This window comes from Lagopus leucura, unplaced genomic scaffold, assembly GCF_019238085.1.
Source record: "Lagopus leucura isolate 7727_CA_CO unplaced genomic scaffold, USGS_WTPT01 Super-Scaffold_100004, whole genome shotgun sequence".
Classification (NCBI taxonomy): domain Eukaryota; kingdom Metazoa; phylum Chordata; class Aves; order Galliformes; family Phasianidae; genus Lagopus; species Lagopus leucura.
This window is the reverse complement of record NW_024962264.1, coordinates 45,669,419-45,682,125: the sequence shown is the minus strand read 5'-3', so window position 1 is coordinate 45,682,125 and position 12,707 is coordinate 45,669,419. Positions and strand designations below refer to the sequence as shown.

The 12,707-nt window shown below is 45.5% G+C and overlaps 1 protein-coding gene across 6 annotated transcripts in view; it reads left to right on the top strand.

Annotated features, from left to right (window-relative positions):
- The first annotated feature begins 5,369 nt into the window (after positions 1–5,369).
- The window catches only part of DCUN1D4 (defective in cullin neddylation 1 domain containing 4), a 33,737-nt gene continuing 26,399 nt past the window's right edge, over positions 5,370–12,707 (top strand). For 4 of the 6 annotated variants that reach the window (XM_042871011.1, XM_042871010.1, XM_042871009.1 and 1 more), the window contains exon 1: positions 5,370–5,464. In XM_042871011.1, coding sequence (XP_042726945.1) covers positions 5,440–5,464 — 25 coding nt within the window. In that variant the 5' untranslated portion in view covers positions 5,370–5,439. Of the gene's footprint in view, positions 5,465–5,845; positions 5,905–6,158; positions 6,237–12,707 lie in introns of those variants that run through there. The other 2 variants (XM_042871013.1, XM_042871012.1) reach the window with 2 other exon arrangements.

Here is a 12,707-nt window from a genome sequence, read left to right as displayed (position 1 = left end):
ACAGACTTTAACAAGATATTAGACGCTGCAGTGTTTTTACAAAGTGCACGAGGTACCTCTGAATAGCTATTGTTCCATGACATTTATGTGAACACAGCATGGAAGTTTTTCTTGATTTTTAAATCACGCTTACCATAATGCAGTTACTGTGAAGGGAGAAAAGTGTGTTGCAACTGCTTTTCCCTGTGCTTACAGTAGTTTTCATCTGCAAATGTCAGCAGCCTGTCTCTTCTCACAGCCTTCATCAGGCACTGGCACCAACATTGCACAGTAGTACAGAGTATGCTCACTTCTCTGCAGTGTGCTCTGATGCTAGCTCTGACTCATGTCCAGACACAGGTTTGCCTTTCCACAGCCTGTACAAAACATAACATTAGCTTGCCACATTACTTGTTATTTTCCACAGTCTGACTCTACAGATACCTTGTAATATGAACAGTTTATTCATGTGAGATGAAGGAAATTGTACTCATAAAAGCTTGAAACTCCTTTTTTTTAACTATTAAAAACAGAATCAGGGCATTTTTCATAAAGTCAGACTCCAAAGCATGACTTGTCATAGCAGATCAGACTATATGTCATCTCTGTGTGTAATAGTCAAAGTCTGTGTACGTACTTGAATGGCTTTTCTTGGGATTTAGAAACATTTTCTCTATTAGAGATCTTCATGCATAAAACCTCAGGTTTAAATACTCTGTTCCTTTGAGCAGTTTATGCAATGTAATGCTGGTACTTTCGTACCTCACAATGTCTAAATATCATGCTGTATGCAAATGTGATGTGTATCAGTTATATATCAACAGCTGGATTATTATCTCAGAATGACAAAGAGAAACAGTGACCATGAGCTGTAGTGCTTCTACTCTGCATTTAGAATTGGGAAGCTAAAGCTATACTTGATTTGTCCTTGAAACTTTGTGTTGTTCTAATCCCCTTCATCTGATTAGTTTAGAAAAATGTGGAACACGTTTCTTAGTTGCAATCAATGCTTCAAACTATGAAAGAAATGTGCTAGAACAGGTCCTGCTGCAGGGGCATGTGACTGATCTTGCTGTTTTCTAATCATACTCTTTTCAGCTCAGCTTTCATAACGTAGTATGTTACGAAATAAAATGTATGTGGGTGTCTTCAACTGTATCTTCAGAGATAGCGTATAAAATCATGTTTTATTTTCTAAATACTTGATTTTATTTTTTTTTCCTGTCAGCAAAAGCTCTGGGAGAAGGTTGCCCAAGGAGGCTGTGGATGCCCCATCCCTGGAGGCAATCAAGGCCAGGCTGGATGTGGCTCTGGGCAGCCTGGTCTGGTGGTTGGTGACCCTGCACATAGCAGGGGGGCTGAAACTAGATTGTCATTGTGGTCCTTTTCAACCCAGGCCGTTCTGTGATTTCCAAACAGTGTGTTTGGTAGTACTTCTAATTCCATCCTCCCTGACATTCTATGTAGGTTAAAGTTTCTAGGGATATACAGGAAGAAGCATTTTGTCAGAAGCCTAACAGTCTGTATCTCAGAATAAGAAAGAAGGTCTGTAATGTGTGAGAGAGAAAATTCTGAGTGGAACTGTACTGGATTCTTCAGCAGGGTGGAGGCTCCATACTCCTCTTACGTACATTTCCACTCTGGACCCTTGACTTGGGTATTAATGTGTGTTAAGCAAGCTCAGCTTCAGAAGCAGTAGTCCAGGGATTGTGACAGAGCACCCTGAGACGTGGGCGATCAGCTCAGACCTCTTGGGCTAGGAAGGATCTGAAATTTATATTTCCCATTTTCAGGGGGCATTGCAGCTACAAGCTTCCTAAAACAAAGTTGTGAGCACCCTTCAGTTTTCAGCTGGACTTGCTGTTAGTAAAACAAATGAGTTTGGTTCTGCTGTAGTGGGCAGGTGCAGCTCACTGAAACGGATGCAGAAAGCATTCAGGCCTCTTAAAGGAAGGGACCTTTGTGGTCACAGACAGAGGTGCTGGTTGATTTGAGGTACCTCCAGGGTTCAGGCAGAAATTCAGAGCTGTTCTCTGAATCTTGGCTGCTTAAACATTCTAATTACTAGTTAAGTAGATCATTTTAAGAATCTCAAACTGAAGTTGAAGGGAACTAGAAATCCAATTTGAGGATATAAATATGAGGTGTTAACTGCCCTGAAGAAATGAATATCACATTTGTTTGCATGGTGTAACAGGAGGGCCCTTAGGGTCAAAATCATACATCTGTAAAGTAAGTAGCAAGGAGCATAGTATGATTTCATGGGACATAGTAGCTTAATGTGGGCCGAGTTACTTGAGGAGTGTCTTGAAAGCAGTTATATAATCTGCAGCTGCTGCTTTCTACCACCTGAGGTCCTCTTTTATCCCTGATCAGTAGTGTCCTGTTGTCAGAGTACGGTATGTACAAGAATAACACGCAGTTAAAATGCTTTGTTGCAGTTTTGAAAATGAAATTTTTTTTTCAGAAGCATTACAGTATTAAGTTGGGTATTAGTTACCTTTTCATATCTGTGAATGATTTAGAACTGTGATTGCTGGGTTTCTTGGTTGACAATTTCTCATCTCTTACAATGCCCTGTAAAGTGATTTGCTGATACTTAATTTGCTTTGTTAACATTTAGCAAGTTCAGCTATGTTAATGTTTGTATTTTCAATGCAGTTCTCTTCCCCTCTCTGACTTCAAAAACATGTAGTGATTTGTGATTGTGGTGCCTGACATGTGCCTTCAAGTTTATTTCTAAGTAAGGTGAATGCAGGTATTTGGGAGACACTGACTTGAGCAGGTTTGAGCTTGATAACCCTTGGAAAAGAAGAAAACTGAGTTGCTTTTTTCTCTCTACACATTAGTCAGTGTTTTTCACAGTCCATGGTGTTTTTTCATGTGATTACCATTAAAAACTGTAAAAGGGGGGGAAAAAAAAAAAAGGCAACACAAATGTAGAAAGGTAAACAACAGTCTTCCTCAGGGAAAAAAAAGAAGTGCACTTTCTCTTTGTGAAGGCATTTGAAAGTGAATGCAGTTTTAAGTTTGACCTAGCAGGATGTAAATTGGTAGATGCATTTCCTGTCTCTCTCCAGTTCTTGGTTAAGTATTTCTCTTTTGGGTGTTGATAGGAACATTTGCATGCATGGATGGGGAGCTGCGTGAGACTGAAGATCTGGTAGTAAAAACAAACCAAAACAACTAGACAACCTTTTTTGTGGCGCAGGGGCAGTCTTGCTCTTTGATCTAGCAGTTGCAAGCTATCTAACTGTCCAAATGGTTGTATTGACACAAAAGATTCTGGGAGGATTAAGAATTAGAATTAAGAGGAACTCATTTAAACTGTCTCTGTCCTTGGGAGAATGCTGGATGAATCATGAAATAATTGGTGTGCTTTATGTAAAGTATTTCTGTTTTGTAAACTCAGACGTAAAGAAATGAGTTGGACTTGGAAATAAATATGGGCTTGCTGACGTAATATCTCCCTGCCTGGAGGCTTTTACACCGCATGGTAACAAAGGGGAGGTTTGTACCTTCTTGAGTTTGGAGTGAAGGTATGTGGTATAATGGGCTGTGGTTCTTGTGGGACTGGCCCATTCTGGCTGCAGCGTACATTCCATTGTTTGGCAGGCAGAAGTGGAAAACAATGTCTCTTTTGTTTTTCCCTATGGATTTCTTTGCAGATCTAGTTTTATGGATCAGAGGTTATACTTGGGCATTCACGTATTCAAAAATATTTTGAACTTTAATGCTGTTTGTTTTACAGCTGTGAATAGCAGTAGTGATGGAAGCTGTAGTCTAAGGAAAGATTTGTAAAGCCAAATACTACCTTTTATTTTAGACTAATGTAAGTAGGGGAAAAAAACCCTGAACCTTTCTAGGGTCAAAATGTCCTCAGATGAAACTTTGTCTTTCTGTATGAGATGCCTTTCTTTAGCTATTTATCAGTTTACAGCTGCATGAGAGTTGAGAGAAGATTGGTGTGCATGTATGAGAGAGAATGTTGTTTTATTCTGAACCAATGTTGGTCTGTGTACTTCAGTGTGACAAACGGGTACTCTTAAAGGAATTGTTCCTCCGACCAGAATTGGAACAGATCAGCTGAATTACAACTTGGTGCTCCTACTGGGTAAAAGCCTTTGGGATGACATACAAAGCTTATGGCTTTGGGCTGCTTTAAGCTACCATACACATTTCTCTTATATGTAAAATATATTTATACTGTAAAATATTGCTAAGAGAGGGGCAGGAGGGTCTAAAGAAATAATTCTTGTTTTTAACTGCTTGAAATTTCAAACATTTCCATGTCTTAGTATGCGATCTTTCAAGATCTCTTACTCAGTTTTCTACTCAGTGAGAGGTAAGACATGAGCGTCTCACTGCCTCACCGAGTCGTTAAGGGTCGTTTTAAAAAAAACAACCCTGTGTGTGAGCAATTAACTGAAGGCTGCGTGCTAACGCACTGCCTCTAAGTGACTACGACCTTAAGGTTAGCCCTTCACTTTCTTTTAACTTAACCTTTCGGAAACATACGCATATTTCTGGGCGGGTAATTTCTATACTACCCTGCCGAGGCAGTGCCGCAGCACTCTCCTTTCAGCAGCGCTGCAATATAGAGCAGCGCAGTGCAGCCGGGCCGTCCCTGGACGGACGTAAGCGCGGTGCTCGCTCTGAACGGCAGCGCCCCCCGGCTGCCTTCCCGCTCAGCGCCCGGAGCTGCTCCCTGGCGTTCCTGCGGGGAGAGGCGGGTGGGTGAGCGCACGGCATTCAGAGGCGCAGAGCACCCGCCGAGGAGCGGGATCCCAGCCGGATCCTCCCTGACTCGCGGCGGTTCTTGGGCCGCACACCACGTGCGCTCGCTTTTCAATCGCCGCAGCTAAGGCATGGCGGAAAGGCGCAGAGCCTAAACTCGGACCGGCAGGAAAGGATCGAGAAAGCGGTTGCGGTTCGCCGAAGCCGCCTCCCCCAGCGACCAAAGCGACCCACGAGAGCAACCCTCCACCTTCCCCGTCCCCACGGCTCTGCAAAACGTCGCTAGCGGTGCACGAGGAAGCTCTGCCCCTCGCAGCAGAGGCCCTGCCCTCCACCCTGTTGAACCAATCGCACGGGGCCGTGGGCGCGGCCCTTCTGTTCCTCAGCCAATCGGAGGCACGGCTGACACAAAGTAGAGTTCGTTGCACGCGCTTTCAAGACCAGAAAAGATTGCCAGCAGTAACGTCCAATCGTAATAAAGGGAGGCGGGGTTGGCTCGGCCGCAAACCCAATGGGAGGGCGAGAGCCGGGGAGGGAGGCGGTACGGGGCAGGCAGAAGGAGAGTGGCGGGAGCCTGAAGCAATAGGGGAGCAGACCCCCGAGCAGCCCGAGCCAATGGGTACCGCCGGTGGGCGGGGCGGGGGCGGCCGTGCCTGGGCTCTGTGATTGGGAGAGGGGCAGCGGGAGCCTGGCCGGGCAGGGCCGTGTGTGCGCCGCACGAAAATGCACTCGGATGCCGGCGCTGTCAGTGAGTAGCGGCGGGCCGCGCCGCGCTCCCTCGCCCGCTCTGCAGCGGCCTTGCCTGACCGGCCTGCCGCCAGGCCCTGCCGCCCGCTCGGCTCCTCCGCAACTGGTTGGGGCGGCGCGGCCGAGCGGCGCCTCATTCGCATGGGAGGGCGCCGGGCCGGCGGGCGCGGGGACGACGACGGGCAGGCCGGGGACGGCGGGCCGGGGGACGGCCCTCGGCAGGCTCCGGGCGGGCGGGAGGGGCCGGGCGGGGAGGGGCGTGCGGCAGTGGGGGCGGCAGGAGCGGCGCCGTGCGGCTCTCGGAGGCTATGACGCAGTTTCCCCGGCCCGGCTGGGAGAACGGCGGGCTGGGGGCCGCGGGCCGCCCGAGCGGAGCGGCGGCGCGAAGGGGAGAAGGGAACGAGGGTAGGCGGGCAGCGGCGGTGCTGCCCCGCGGGAGAGGTGCGTGCGCGGAGGGGGGCTGTGGGCGGAGCGTTTCCTTCGGGCCGGTGCGGGAGAAACGGGCTGCGAGGGGGGATCGGGCGGCGCATTGTGGGAGGTGGAGGCTCTTCCGTCGCTGCTCCGCGCGGGCGGGCTGGGGGCGGGGGGGCCTTCGGACTACAACTCCCGGCGTCCACCGCGGCGCGCTGAGCCCCGCCCCCAGCCAGCTGCTTCGCCGCCCCGGGCCGAGCGGAGACCCCGGGCCGGGCCCGGTCGTGGCGCTGGGGGCGGCGCGGGGCATTGGGAGGGTCTCGTCTGTGTGTGGGATGGCGCCCCTCGCCGCGCTCCCCGAGGTGCTCCCGGTGCTGTGCAGCCTCCTGGGAGGGAGGGGGGGGGGGTGTTGGGAGTCACGGCCCTGGGGCGCTCTCCGCTGCTGGGCTTTGCGAGCGGGGGCTGCGGCCCTGCGCGGTAAGAGGGGGCCGCGCTGCCGGGAAGGGCAATGGGCGCCAGGCGTTATGAGGGGCAGCGCGTCAGCGGGCCTGGGCTCCCCGAGCCCTCGGTGCTGCTCAGAGAGGGAAACTGGGCAGGGAGGTGCAGAGCCCGTTCACGGTGACGTTATGTAATGTCTTTAGCAGTCCTGGTTTAGTCTACCTTTATGTTTATCATTATGTCGTGGTATCGAATGCTCCCACTGAAGCAGAAGCAGCCACCTTATATTGGAAACAGGAGGATATTTTTTCTAGAAAGTGCCTTTTGTTTGCTCCCTTTGCAGTATCCTCTGTCTAAAAACCAGAAGGTGCAGGTCTGTATTACGCACTTGTGGGCTGCAGCTGCAGCTACTCCAGCACTCCCTAACGGAGGGTGCTGGAGGTGGTGCAGTGATTTGTGGTTGTTAATTTCTCTGTGTAGAACACACAGAGTACTGCTGCTCATGCTTCAGCTGTTGCTGTCTTCTCCTTCAAAAGGTCCCTTGCACCAATTTCCATCTTCCACCACATTATATGGCAAAGCCTTGAAGTGCCTATATGTGTATATGTGGTATTTTCAATAGGAATTTTCCTAAATTAACTTGTATCATTACCTGTAGATTCATACTTCCTTTTCTTTTATTTATTCTTCTCCTTTTCTTTTGCTTTTTTTCCAGTGTGGAAATGCTTGAAACAAGAATTAATGTTTCTGTTGAGTCTTCTTTTTGATCCTCTCTATTCCGTTAATACATTTTTGCTCAATTTTTCTATGAGTGATTTTTTTCCACATTACATGAGAAGCACAACTTTCCGTTTCTCCTCTTCTCTTAAAAGTTTCTTGCAGCTCCAATCAGTGTGATCAAAGATGGTTTCTATTTACAAGGCAGTAAGTCAATGAAAGGCAATAAGCTGAGTAAGGCAAGAAAACAGCTTTCCTATCAGTGTTTCTCTTTATTATTTTGTATCAGGATGGGATTTTATTCGTATTATTTTAGTACTTGGTTTGTTTTTGTCTGGGTAACTTGTGCTAACTTGAGGCGAGTTGTTAATTTATCTTCTTTACTTTTTCCCCCTTGCTTTGGGATCGGGAAAATAGTTCCCCCCATCATTACATTCCAGTTCATGTATTTGCCTCTTCAAGCAGAAGAGGAAATCACGCTTGATTTCTATGATGTGCTTTATGGAAAGCAAAGAGCTGGGAAATAGGGTTAAAAATTTTAGGAAAATGCTCACCTTTTGCGCTCAATTTAGGTATTAGGTATCCCCACCTTAATGGTGGGGATGTGTGTCCTTCTGCAAGAAGTAATGCTGCTCACAAAGACTTAAAGCAGAAGCCTTATTTTAAAACTGCCTCTTGCAGATCTCGTATAAATGCTTTTCATGTATTGTCCATTTTAGATATTTTTCTTAAAAATGTAAATCTGAGATTAAACACAATTTCTCATTATGGCTCATAAAGAGATTAAAAAAAAAAGAGAAAGCAACAAAAAACATCCAGTTCATGCAGTGATTTTTATTTGATTTTAAAATATACACTGCTGTTAGAGCCATGTTCCAGTGCCATTTGTAGCAGGTGTGTGAGGGCACAGGCACTGCTGCAGCTCATAGCTGAAGCTTACAGCTTCTGTGGCTCTGCTGGTGCAGGGCTACAGAGGAGCACTCTCTAATCCATCAGTCAAATGTATCTGGGTTAACTCTTGCCAGTTCCTTAAATTGGCTCAACCGACATGGTAGCTTTTCGCCTGCAGTGGATTAAGGAACATGCCCATGACCTGTGCTGCTGGCAGAGCCATAGAATCTGTAGCTTTTGGCAGAGAAGAGAGAAGCAAGCAGCTGGGACAGCAGTGCTTGTGCCTGGCGTAGCTGTTTGTAGGCTGCTGCAGTTTCATCCTGATGTACTGATCCGTGTCGTGCCGGACATCCTAGCAGTGCATACCAGGGTTGCATTTCTGCTGAATTAGCTGGAGCACAAGACACAAAGTTTTTATTAGCTTTATACCCTTTGTAGGATGGCAAATGATACCTAATCTGGCATGAAGTTTGGAGCAGTGCTGGCAGTCTGTGCTGTGGCCATAGCATCCAGTGATACAAAGTTAACTCATTGACGTATTTTGGAATGAACTTGATGCTAGAGTAAGAGAGTGGATGAGTACACTGCAGCAAACGTCTGCAGGCTAGCTCTGTATTAAATGCCTCATAGCTGCATTTCCTCTGTCCTGCTCGTGACGTCAGGAGCACGAGCCCACTAAAATACTGTTTGATTTTATAATGTATGCTTTAGAAATAGGTTTAAAAAAGATGTAATTGCCCCCAGCTTTATTCATTCTTTTCCATCTGTGCCTGGCCATTCCATTTCTATGATATCCTGACAAGAATCTCCTCTAGGAATGCTTATCGGGCACATTTAGTGGGCACGCAGGCTGTGGTATTTGCAGCAACAGAAACAGATGTATTACACCATAAATGCACACAGTGTTAGATCTTTGGCTAAAAACCAAAACAAAACATGAGCCGGTGCACAGAGTTTATTTTAAAGTGTATATGATAGAGTAGCTGTGATTTGTTCTAATTAAATTAAAGATTAATGGACATTCAGAGGAAAGGAATGGCTATGTAACATGTCTGCTGCTTAAATTGCTCCGAAATTCTCAGTGAACTTTAAACCTCAGTAGCTCTTTCTGTAAACAAGCCTCCAGGTCAGGGTGCTTATTACATACCTGGGTGAAAGAAGGATTGGTTCCTATGAAGGAAAGATTAGTGCTTTTCCCTTTCCCTATCTGCAGAGCATGCAGTAGTTTCACAGTGCTTTGCTACAAGTACCGTGAGTGACTGCTGATGTAATACCAAATGTTGCGGTGAAGGTTTGTGTTAAGATGGTACCCTTTAAGTTCAGTGTGCTGTCATTTCAGCCACATTTTGTTGTCAGGGCTTTATTTTAATAATGTGAACCACTGTCTTGCTTCAGGATGTTTTAGGGTGTAGGGTTTGGAAGACACGTGCAAGCTTTCACACATGTATTCATGCTGTGCTGGCATCGGCAGTTCTGGCGTTGAGTTCAGAGCTGTGGTGCACACGTGCCCGCAGGGGTTGTGCCCTGCAGCATGGCACAACAGCCAGGAGGGCTCAGCCTGCTTGTCTTCCATTTAATTGGAAGCCCTTGCACTTCAGGTAGGAATTCACTTGAGCTCTCTTTCTGAATCAAGGATGCCCCATCCCTGGAGGCATTCAAGGCCAGGCTGGATGTGGCTCTGGGCAGCCTGGTCTGGTGGTTGGTGACCCTGCATATAGCAGGGGATTGAAACTAGATGGTCATTTGGTCCTTTTCAACCCGGGCCATTCTATGATTCTGTGGTACTCAAGGAAGAGTCTGTGTGAGAATAAAGTGCCATGTTTCTTTCTGGCGTGGACTTTGTGACAAGGCTGTAGGGATCTGTAAGGTTGTGCCTTCTCTCTCACTTTTTGATTGGTAAAGAGCGGTGAAACAAAAGTGTAACAATCTTGCAAAGGTCTTAGAACAAAAACTGTACTGTAACCCTCTTGTAAAAGTTGTAGAGCCAACACCTATTGTACCCAAGTGCCAGGGAGGAGTCCCAGTGAGTCGCTTTGTTTAAGGCGGCCTCGAGTCGGCCGTGGGCTCAGAAAGTGACTTAATTCATCCTTGGGCAGGAATGCAGTGTCAGTTCCTGACTGCTCCATATGCTTATTGTACTGCACTTGGGGATCTCTGTCTTTAGGTGTGTTGTTTTCCTGTAAATGAAGACAAAACATTTTCATTTGTTTTCTACACTCAAATATAGAAATTCTACTTTCTGCATGTAAGTACTGAAGGCTTCCACCAAACGTAGGCGTCAGATCTGAACGTCTAAACTCATTGGTCAGTATAAATTGTTGTGCCATTAGGATACTTCTGTAAGCAGATCAGGGAGCATAACATCGTGTTATGATGTAGTTCATAATGATTACATGATTCTTTTATTGGATAAGTAAGGTTTATTCAAAATCAGTTAGGGAGGTGATACTTTGGACTAATATTTCTCCTATTGCTACAAGTTTTCTCCATTTCTGCTGTTTGAAGCCAGAAACTGTATTAAATAATAAAAAAAAAAAGCTGAAACATTCCATTCTAATTTTCAGGGCATGAGTCTGCCCGGTATGTGTTTCTGTCTAATTGTTTTCCGAGAAGCTTTTACCAAATGACAGCATTTATACTGTTGGATAGAACTTTACAGTCATAAAAATTGCAATGACTCCTTCCTCTCTGAAGTTCTTAACGCAGAGTTGCATCTGTAGCATTCATGTGTCACGTCTGTCTGGCATGATATTTTTAGACAGACTGGTAGATTTAGACCTAATGCTAATAGAGATTTCCTATTTGCTGACATTATCTAGAAGCTTTTAATGGAAGCCTGGGAGCCTACTGCTGGCCTGATCTGGTGCTGGTGCAGGTTGATGGTAGGTCATGGTGCACCCAATAGTTATGGTGTGTCAGAGCTTTGAAGTGATAATTTTAACAGCAGGAAATAAGCTACAGGTGTCAGGCAGGTAAGTGCCATGTGTGGGTGGGCACAGAGTTAGAAATACTCTTTAGGTATTCATTTGTGGTCTCATTTGAATAGTTTGGCAGCACGTGGTTTCCTGTGATAAAAATTTTATATATATATATATATATATATTTCTGAAAATGTGATTTCATGGATTTGAATTTGACATTTCAGGTAGAAAATATGCAGCTTCCATTCACTTCTGTCATTTGCTTATATTTAAAATATATATTGAGGTTTTTTTGGAGGGGAATGGGGTGGAGGGAAGGGGAAATAAACTATGTTGTGTCTCATTGCATTTCTTAAATTTGTCTCAATGAAGGATGTAGAGCTACTTTTATAAAAAAAATGCCCAACCAGTTGCTCTCTTCTTTGCCTCTCCATAACTGTCAGGTCTAAATTTTGTAAATTTTAATATTAAAGTATTTTAAAAGTTATTTTAAATTTTTTTGTTTTCTAAAATTAATTTGTATGTGACTGGGACTAGTTAAATAACCCAGACATTAGCACTTGTTCTTAACGCTGAACTGTGGATAAGGGTGAAGTTCCATTTTATGAGGCTGGTTCTGGCATTTCTTTCCTTTCTGGATGGATTTGCAATTATTTTATCCAGATTTTTTTTTTTTTCCTTAGCTGTTGTGTTGTTGATTATGTCAAACTATTTAATAGCATTTGGGATTTCCATTGCTTCAGTCCATTGCTAAAGGTAGGCTGGCATCTGTAACAAAAGCAAGCGTAGGGTTTGTAACATAGCATGTCTTTTCTTCAGGATTCCTGAAACAAGCAGCTTTCCTCCACTTGATCCCAGGTTGTTTTTCCTTTTCTTTTACTGCAGTAATAAAAGCAGAATAGAATCATAGAAGCTTGGAATAGTTAAGGTTGCAAAATACCACTATGATCATCTAGTCCAACCATTGATCCATCACCCCATGCCCACTAACCACATCCCTCATCAGTGCAGTTCCTGAGTACCTGTAGGGACAGTGACTCCACCAGCTCCCTGGGCAGCCCATCCAATGCCTCACCACTCTTCCCGAAAATAAATTTTTCCTACTGTCCAACCTGCACCTCCCCTGCCACAGCTGAAGGCCGTTACATTTTCATCATTCCAGGCTGGTTGATCTGCATTGAAACTCTTGTGTTCAGATGACAAATGGCTTCACCTAGGCCGACTTCCTTCACATGGAATCTGTACCAGCTGCTGCTGGGTGCGGAGCTCCTGGAGGTGCAGCTGGCTGGGCAGCTGATGAAGTGCCTTGCGGTGCCCGGCTGCAGCTAGCTGCTCAGCGATGCTTAATGTGTGTCTGTGCCTTCTGCTGGCTTTCTGAGTGGTATCACAGGAGTGTGAGAGGGAGTATTTTTCAGATTCTGTTCATTGAAAAGCAGCTTTTTTGAAGTATAGCTTCTCAGTATTGTGGAATAGTTTTGTGCCTGTTCTTTGCAGTGTGGGTACAACAAACACTGCGACCAAGTTCAAAAGGGAACTTGAGCTGTAATTAAATTTCCCAATTATTTTGGCTGCCACTCATGTTTGCTTCTATACCAATAGTTGACAAAGCAGCTTATTTTTGCTTTTGGATCACAGCCCCACTTTGGAAGCGTCCCCTGTGGAGAGACAAAACTTTGGATTCCTGTTTTGTTCTAGAAGCCTTAGTATTCATGTGGATATACCAGTCTGTGCACAGCCAAGGTGTGATGCTTGTCGTGTAAGAGCTCTAAAATATATTGCTGCAGCTCCTCCAAGACCATCATAATCGTGTAAGGTTTTCTGAAGTAACAGCTTAAAGTTGTAAACTGTTTCCAATGGATGTGTGAA